General features: G+C 59.4%; 1 protein-coding gene across 6 annotated transcripts in view; it reads left to right on the top strand.

Moving 5' to 3' along the window:
- Positions 1-9,030, top strand: part of IL4I1 (interleukin 4 induced 1) — a 34,095-nt gene that overhangs the window by 22,658 nt on the left and 2,407 nt on the right. The window contains exons 2-8 of one of the 6 annotated variants that reach the window (XM_053659646.1): positions 794-862; positions 2,410-2,618; positions 5,794-5,971; positions 6,223-6,257; positions 6,340-6,572; positions 7,191-7,303; positions 7,796-7,997. In XM_053659646.1, coding sequence (XP_053515621.1) covers positions 6,245-6,257; positions 6,340-6,572; positions 7,191-7,303; positions 7,796-7,997 — 561 coding nt within the window. In that variant the 5' untranslated portion in view covers positions 794-862; positions 2,410-2,618; positions 5,794-5,971; positions 6,223-6,244. Of the gene's footprint in view, positions 1-793; positions 863-2,405; positions 2,619-5,793; positions 5,972-6,222; positions 6,258-6,339; positions 6,573-7,190; positions 7,304-7,795; positions 7,998-9,030 lie in introns of those variants that run through there. The other 5 variants (XM_037147029.2, XM_037147028.2, XM_053659645.1 and 2 more) reach the window with 5 other exon arrangements.

Genomic DNA, 9,030 nt, shown 5'->3' with positions numbered 1-9,030 from the left:
CCTGCGAACCACGTGATCGCGGTTTGATTCCCAGTCAGGGTTGCAGGCCAGTTCCCAGCAGGGGACTCGCGAGAGGCAACCATACATTGATGTTTCTCTCCTTCCCTTTCTAAAAATAAGTAAATAAAATCTTTTAAAAAAAAGTTGCCAATTCAAATCTTGGTCGGGTTCCTGGTTGCAGGCTGGGTCCCTGGTTGGAGCCCTGAGAGGCAACCCAATCCATGTTTCCTCCCCTCTCTCTAAAATAAATCTTAAAGATAAAAGCTTTTTTGGACTTAGGATTGAACATGGGCCTGCGAACCAAAGATTGCAGTTCGATTCCCAGTCAGGGCACATGCCTGATTTGCAGGCCAGTTCCCAGCAGGGGACGCATGAGAAGCAACAATACATTGATATTTCTCTCCCTTTCTCCTTCCCTTCCCTTCTAAAGATAAATAAATTTAAAGAATTAAATTTTTTTTCTTGAACTTGCACTCCCAATGTATATAATATACCTATTATTTTGCACATTAAAACTTTCTCACAGTTGTAAATTTTTTGTATTTAAAAATTTTTTTAATGTTCCATTTTTCTCCCCACACCCCCAAGTTTTGTGGACACCTCCTTTGAAGAACAAGCAATTATAATCGGACCATGGCCATGCTGGAGGGACATCTCCAGTGCTCCAGTGCCATGGGGGGGGTGGCCCCAGCGGGCCTCCCGGGCCCCCAGGATTGCAGTGGGGGCAGCAGCAGACGGGGTGCCACCCTGCAGGTGAACGCTCCGATGTAACTCCGCGTTTCCTTTCCAACAGGAAAACAGAGGGCTTCCTCGCCAGTGCAGACAAATGGCCTCAGCTTAAATTCCTCTCCACTGAGTAAAGGTGAATCTCCTCCTGAGCTGCTACTGCCTTTCTTCTCCCTGGTTAGGGATGAGTGGTGATTGGACGGATGGTTGTGGCTGTCTTTTCTTCTCAAACCCCCAAACGACTGGGCTGATATTGGCCCAGCCCCTTCCCCATGATGAGGCCCCAGCCTCGGACACAGCTTGCCGTCAAGGGGATTGGGGACCGATCAGGTGTTTGAAACAAACAGCCAGGGATTTCCTGAGGGACAGCAGCCTTCGTTCTCCTAGGTGAGGCCGAAATGGGATTCCCAGGCGGTGGTGTGCGGGTCAGCAGTGTGCAGCAGGCCGGTCTCCAGGGCGGGGGAAGCCCTGACGGGTAGCGTGTAACAATTGCCTCGGTGTGAATGGTTCCACCGTGGCCAATTTCAGGGCCACCAACCTGGAGTCACCCAACACGGATTTGGGAAATTGATGCATGCTGTACAGATAACGATTGTAAAATGGAAGCAAATATTTAGGAAGTGAAGAATGTGGAGTATGCGGGGGGGGGGGTCCTTATAAAATTGCGAATGTTTATAATTTTTTAATAATGGCTTGAGATCCAAACCAAAGATCTCGAAAATTAACCAGTAGACTCCTGAACTGGTACGGGCCAGCTCCAGCACATCACGGCTCCCTTGAAACTAAGAGCTTTCAGGAGTCTGGCCCTGGGCCAGCGGCTGAGGACTCTCCTGGAACAAAATCCCTCACCCTCAGAAGCCAGGTCTGCTTCTGGACACCGGCCAGCCCCCCGCGGGGCTGCACTGTCCCCAGCTGCTCCTGTGCCTGACCCACAGCTCTCGCCTTGGCAGTGTTCACCTCACGCAGGGACCCACCGGGCACCGCACACCTTGCCTGCATCTGGGTTCAGCCCCATGAGCTCCCAAGTTTTCCCTGAGGCAGAAACCAGGCTGTTGCACTGCTCTATGGGCTCAGGTCTGGCCTAGGGCAGTGAGGTCACATCAGGCTCGCCCCCCCCATTCTAAGGACACAGACCCCAAGTCCCCTGAACTGAAAGTGACAATATCACTCAAATGCCATGTGTGAACTCTTACTTGAATCGTGGTTCAAATCAGTTAACACTTTTGGAGACATTCAGGGAAATGTAGAGATTGACTTAATGACATCTGAAATGTGATCAAAGTACTGTAGTTTTATTTTTTAAAAAGTAAGCCCTTTTAAGAGCAGAGGTTGGCAAACTGAGGCCCCACTTCTTGTTTTTATGAATAAAGTTTTGTTAGAGCGAGGCCCTACCCATGTATAGTTGTCACCGCTCGGAGGACAGCTGAGGAGGTGAAAAGGAGTCCGCGGCCCTAAAGGCTTCAAATATTTACAGAAAAGTTTGCGAACTCCTGTTTCACAGAAACACACCAAAAGTATTTAAGTACAAATTAATCGTATGACTGGGGTTCGCTTTAAAATAATTCAGTGCGGGAGGGAGAAAAGGTAAATGAAACACGACGGGGCTGTGAGGCAGTGAAGGCACCTGGGTTCCTCGTCCTAGTCTCTCTGATCTGATACATGCTTTTAATTTCCCAAAGTAAGCTTTCGAGAAGGGAAGGCCCGCCCTCTGCAGCCTCCCAACCGCTCTGACCCCACACCAGGACCCCGGCACCACTAGTCTAACGGAGATCAGGACAGGACAGAGCCACAAGTCCTCGCCCCGGTTTCGTACACGCCCGACGATGACTTCTGTCCCGGGCTAACCGGAAAGGCCATGGGCGCTGAGAGAGCCCCCCAGGCCCAGCCATGCAGTGAGTGTGCCCCGGGGCCCCGGGGCGTTGGAAATGGGAAGGAGGGGCGGGGGGGGGTCTCCAAGAGAAGGGTCTCCCCGTCCAGACATGAGGGCCTCAGGAAGGCTGCCCTCTGCCCTCTGCCCTCTGCCCTCCGTCCCCCTCCCCGACCCAGGTCTGGAGGCCTGACTTCGGCCTGGGGCCCTGGGCATCCCCCGCACTAGGCAGTCAGGGTCTTTGGGCCAACTCGGGGAAAAGGACACACGTAAGGCACTTGCCCTGTCCCCCACACTCTGTGGCCACCGTCACCATTAGTTGCCTGGATGAGGCTCAGAGGTCCCCAGGGGCCAGGCCAGGTCTCTCTGGCTGCTTTGGACTTGACCTTACCCCATTAGAATCATCTGCGTGGTTCTAGAAGGGTTTTTCCCCTTAAAGACGGTTTTTATCTGGAAGGACTGACGTCTAGAAACTCCACCAGGAAGCTGGACTAATCCGAAATTAACTGAAGCAGATGTACATGATTTGCGGGGAAGCCCAGGCCTTTCCGTTTGACCGCACCCACCCCCAAGTCTCACCATGTGTCTGTGTGTCTGTCTGTCTGTCCTACCCACCAGCTTAGCAAACCTAACCTCATTGAAATCCTTTTTCCAAACCATCCCACCTTACCCACACCCTACATTTAAGCCTAATTAAAAGCTTAAATGGCATTATGGGCAATGGCTCCGGAAGGTACAGTTAGCCCACCAAAGCAGTCCCCACGTGGCTCACGATCACCAGGAGACCATGCCGCCCTCCTGCCCACTGTACGCAGGTCTCCATCCTGGACCATATCTGGCCACTTGGGAGTCCCACCCACTACAGCCTAACCCTAGAAAACAGAAGGCACTGTCCAGGGGTGTTTGGGTTGTTGCAGCTTGAGGGGCAAGTGTTGCTGGCATCTAGTGTGTTGAGGCCAGTGACGGTGCCAACACCCCACAGGGTACAGGGCAGCCCCCACAGAGAGGGCTGCGGACGGCACCGGTGCTGAGGTGGAGGGACCCTGCCCTCGCCCTGCCCCTCGTCCCCCAGCCAGAGCGTGTTGGGTTGCAGGGCCGGTGGGAACAGGGCTGGAGCTCGGCCCCTGGGACCAAACCCAAGCTCTGTCACTTCTTAGTGGGTGACTTTCTGGGCCTCAGTTTTGTACACGGTAGAGTGAGGACACTGGCGGTCCCTCCCCCTGGTCGAGTTGCTTCTTGAGTAAAAGAAGACACTTGTAAAGTATTGCACACGGGACGGAACAGCCCCTCTAGTCATTTCAGCAGCAGCAAGGAGACTGGGCGGGCCCCGCCCTGGCAGGGCCTGGCTCTCAGGCCCTCAGTGCGAACGAGGCTGGCTCCCCTCTGGGCAGCCTCCTGAGTCCTGCCCTGCCTCCCTCCCTCCCTCGGCCCTGCTGACTCTTGAACAGGTGTCCTGGGCGAAGCCTGCTCTCCATTTCTCTTCCTGAGTCCAGGAGGCGACCTGGGGGTGTGCCTGGAGCCGGAGGGACTTTGGAAAGCAATCCTATGTGGGAAAGGCCCAGCGGGTGGGGGGCCTAGGGACCCCAGCAGGGCCCCCCCCAGCTGCTCTGGGGACTGATGCTCCAGGTCTGGGAGCCCCTGGGTCTGCTGCCTCCTCCCCTTTCTGCTTCCACGTTATTTCTGCTTCCTTTCTCTGTGGGGGACTTTGCCAGGAAGCCCCAGGGCACTGGGACCCCTGCCTGTTCCCACTGTGGGACCCAGGACAGACGCCTGCCCCTCTGTGGGCCACGTCCTGTCCCTCACGGGTGTCTGGGACTGGAGGAGAATCTATGCTCCAGGCACAGCCGATGTTGCTGCGAGTGAGGTCTAGCCCGAGTGGCGCTCAAAGCCCCCGTGTCACTGCGGGAAGCTGGCGGGCCCCCGGCTCCGAGGCCTTGGGCAGGTCCTGGGGTTTTCCCCTAGATGCCCACTCGCCATCCCTGAGTCTCAGTCCCTTCCTCTGTCCACGCAGCACTGTGAGGTCCCCAGTGAATGCCGAGCACTGAGCCGAGGACCACCTCAGAGCGGGTGTCACTGGGGACAGTCCCCGTCGCTCCTGTTTTACTGACGTGCCCTTTGCTTTTGCTCCGTCTCCAAGCTCTGTCCAGCTCACTGATCTTGTTTCCTTCTTGGCCGCTGCCTCCCTGCCCCTCACCCCTGCACCATACGCCTCTGACTCACTCGCATGCACCCCTGCCTCCCATCAAACCACATCCCTCTTTGATTTGCTGCTCGGACTTTCCAGTCTTGCTGCTGCCTTTCTCCCCTGTAGCCTGGAGCCCTCTCCTCCCACCCGACAGGTCTCCCAATGGCTTCTCCACCCCCACCCACTTCAGGAGGATGGCCTTGTGTCCCCCTGACAAAGCCCCACGGTCAGGTCACGAGACCCCTGCTGCCCCGTGGTGGGGGGCGCTCCTCACAGCCTAGTCATCTTGTTCTTACTGCTGCCACCCCCCCCCCAGGAGAAGAGTGCCCCAGAGACGGGGGTGGCCAGGCAGCTGCGGCCGTTTCTCGGGGGTGCCCCCGTGCTCCAGGCTGTGCTGGGCCCCACCGTGGCTCTCCAAGGCCTGGGGCAGGCACGCCCCGCTGCGGCTGCTCCCCGGCAGCGCCCAGGGCGCTGGCTCAGGCAGGTCCCTTCCAGCGTCCCCGCGGTAGGCAGCTGGCATTTCCTAGGGAGCAGGTTCTGGTGCTGCCCCGGGGGCAGCCACGGGCCTGACCTGGATTCAGTGCTGAACCCGCTACCCGACAGCGGCACACCGTAGGCACAGAGGGGTCCCCGGCTGGGAGGCGCCAACCTGCGAGTCCCACTGGGGTGCCTGTTGCACAGACAGAGACAGGCTCAGAGTGGCCCTGTCTGGGGGTGGGGGGACAACACGTGCCGCTCAGGGCACAGCAACAGCTGGCACGGGGAGGGTTCGGAGGCTGTCCCAGGGAACATGCAGCCCCAAGGCCGGAGAGCCCCTCTCCCTGTCAGAGAAGGAAGGAGGCGCGAGAGCCGAGAGGGCAGATGCAGGGAACCTGCTCCACACCCGCCCGGCCACCCCCGATGGGTCATTTCGAGGCTGTTTCCGGCCCTCCCACCCCAGAACTATTTGGGGCGGGAGGAAATCACATCGGTCGGTTTCCTTCTGAGCCCCTGCCCCATGGTCCTCTCCCTCCAGCCTCAGTTCAACTCTGACCACCGGACCCTGGGACCCAGGAAGGCAGTTTCATTTCTCCCCTGCAGCCCGATTTCCCGGAGGGCTGGGAGGGGGGCGGGGCTGGTTTAAGGACAGAGACGGGGGACTGCAGACGGGCGGAGGAGACAAGCAGTGCTGCTGCTGTCCTGGGACAGCCGAGGTACAGAGGAGGCTGGGGGGGGGGTCCCCCAGGAACAGACAGGGAGGTGAGGGGACAGGAGAGACAGACGGGGGGGCGGGGACGGACGAGGAAAAGCAGGAGGGAGGAGAGACAAGGGGGCAGAGGTGGGGCGAGGAGGGCAGGCGGGTGAGCGCAGAACAGGGGACAGGCACGTCCACAGACGGCGGTGGCCCCGGGGGAGAGGGCCCCAGACCCCTGTCACAGCAGTCCTTGCTTCCCCTCCACCCCAGACACCATCTCCCTGTGACAGTCATGGCCTCGTCGGGTAAGTAAGCAGAGGAGGGCACTGGGGGGTGCAGAGCCTGCTCCCCCCTCAACATCCCCACTGACCCCGTCCTCCTCCCCAGCCCGGCGCCTCCTCGCTCTGGTCCCCATCCTTCTGGTGGCCTCCCTGTGGTGGAAGGCCGTCCACAGCCAGGACCCCTTTGAGAGGTGCATGCAGGACCCCGACTACGAGCAGCTGCTCAGGGTTGCCACCCTGGGCCTCAACCGGACCCTAGTGCCCCAGAGGGTGGTTGTGGTCGGTGCTGGTGTGGCCGGGCTGGTGGCCGCCAAGGTGCTCAGCGATGCCGGACACAAGGTGAGAAGTGCTGTCTGCAGTCTACTTGGGAGTCTTTCCTGCTGCAGCGGGAGGGGCACATCCCTGTGGAGGGGTGGGAGCTGTGCTTCCCTCCACGTGGTCTGGGGGTGGGGCCTGAAACCCCTGCTCCACCGCGAACCCGAGGGAGCCTGCGCTGCACCCCGAGGCCTTTAACTCCCTGTCCCGCTCTCTGTCACTTGGAGAGCAGTCCCTGGAAATGTCCTCCAAACTTTTGGGGGGAATTTGTGTTGTGGAGATGGACACTCTGCCCAAGGAGAAGTGCCCCCTGAGGTCTAATCACTGTCCCTCTCACTGAAACCCAAGAAAGAAAATTGAACCTGGCCGGGGGCATATGAGAAATTTCCCCCTCCCTGAGCTGGGAAGTCCCTCTGTAATCTGGCCCACGGCCTTCCTGTTGCAGTCTGGAAATTGTCGTATTGTACGCGCTCACTGTGACACTCTGTTCTCCCTGCAGCCCTCCCACCTCCCCATAAAGAAAGGGACCCTTGTCCCGTCTGGGTCTGTCCCGCCGTGGAGATGGGTGGTGGGGGGCGGCACAGGGTGGGGAATGGGGGTCAGTGGGAAGAGCCCTGCTTGAGGTCCCCCGCCATCCCTCAGGTCACCATCCTGGAGGCGGACAGCAGGATCGGGGGCCGCATCCTCACCTACCGGGATGAGAAGACCGGCTGGATCGGGGAACTGGGAGCCATGCGCATGCCCCGGTCACACAGGTGAGGCCGGACTCGGCCGGTTTCCCCACTCAGCGCCCCTCAGCTTCAACTCTGACCCCAAACCTGTCCCCGCACCCCCACCCGCCCCATCAAGTCAGGTGGAGACCCGGTCTCCAATGCCGTTCTCCTAACCCCAGCCCCCCACACTGTACCCCGGCAGTGCTCAGGCCACGAAGTCCAGCTGGACCCCAGCCCTACCTCCCCGACCCTAGTCCCTTCCCCCGCTCATGCTCCCATCCAGTCCCAGTGAACGCCCGTTGTTGCTCCAAGCCCAGTCCTACAGCAGGACGGCCCCAGGCTCCCAACTTTGCTCCCATTTCATTCCCATCCCCAGCGCTGATGACTCCAAGTACAGCCCGGCTCCAGCCTCCTGCCCACCTCCAAACTCTCCCCAGCTGCCCCCCCGCCCGCTTCCCTTCTTTAAGCCCCGGAGGGGGGAGGGGACCCCTATCCCTGCTGCTGCGCCTGCACCAGCTCCGCCTGCTCCCTCAGGATCCTCCACAAGCTCTGCAAGAGCCTGGGACTCAACCTGACGGAGTTCATCCAGTACGACGAGAACGCGTGGACGCAAGTGAGCGACGTGAAGCTGCGGAACTACGTGGTGGAGAAGATGCCCGAGAAGCTGGGCTACGACCTGCGCCCCCAGGAGCAGGGCCGCTCGCCGGAGTCCATCTTCCAGATGGCTCTCAACAAGGTGGGCGCGCCTTCCCAGGCTGCGGCCCTGCGCTCCACACTGGCCCGAGCCCCCTCGGCCTCCCTGTGGCCCGGCCGTCCTTCTCTTCCTCGTGCTTGTTCTCCCATCGCCGCCGCCTCTTCCACCTTTAGTTTCCCCACTAGCTCGGCCAATCCCCAAAGCGCAGTCAGCCTTTGGTCTCCGATCTCCTGTCCTCCACACACTGTCCCAGTCAGCCTCACCTTTCTGCACCTGCAAGCAGCTGTCTTCCACATCCAGCTCCGGAGACCCTCCCCCAAGGCCCTGGTACTCAGCATCTTCCCCGACCCTCTCATACTCCTGGGTTCCCCATCTCACAGTGGGAAACCCCCCACTCCCCAAGCACAAGGTGGACGGACTCCCAGGTGCCATCCTCACTGCCTGTCCCCCACCCTGTCCCATCCTTGCACTGTTCCCATCTCTTTGTTACCACAGCCCTGGCCCCAGTTCAGGCCTCCTCCTCTCCCCTGCGTTCTCCCTGCCCTGCCTGGAAGACCCTTTCCCTTTCCCACCCAGGGAGCTCTGTTCATCTCTTAAGAACCAACACCAATGCCCCCTCCTCCAGGAAGCCCTCCCAGATGCCCTCATGAAGGAGCTGCTCGCCCCCTTCCCTGGCAGCTCCTAATTGTCCATCTTCCCTTCTAGACAAGGGTGGGCACCTTGTTCAGGCCACTTCTGTGTCAGAGAGTGAGGGAGTGAAGGGCTCATCCTTCAGGGAGTCCCATGGCCATGGCGGGGAAGCCAGCTGACAAAGAAAAGGGCTGAAATCAGAAGAGGCAGTGAGGAGATGAGACTGGGACAGGGTGGTGAAGAAAGGCCAAGGGGGTGCTGGGTAGAGATGAGGCGGGGGCGGGGCAAGTGTAGGGGTGTGGCAATGGGGGAGAGCCAAGGTTGGTCTGGGCACTGGGTATTGTCCTTAGAATGGGAGTCTCCTTAAGAGATGGTGACCAAGGGGCTACCAGGGGCCTTGGATGCTGGCTGAGGGGCACCTGTGGCTCCAGGTGCCGGGCAGCCA

The sequence above is a fragment of the Artibeus jamaicensis genome, unplaced genomic scaffold (assembly GCF_021234435.1).
Source record: "Artibeus jamaicensis isolate MK-2021 breed Jamaican fruit bat unplaced genomic scaffold, CSHL_Jam_final scaffold_804, whole genome shotgun sequence".
Lineage (NCBI taxonomy): Eukaryota > Metazoa > Chordata > Mammalia > Chiroptera > Phyllostomidae > Artibeus > Artibeus jamaicensis.
The sequence above is the reverse complement of the archived record's forward strand: the minus strand, read 5'-3'. Positions and strand labels throughout refer to the sequence as shown.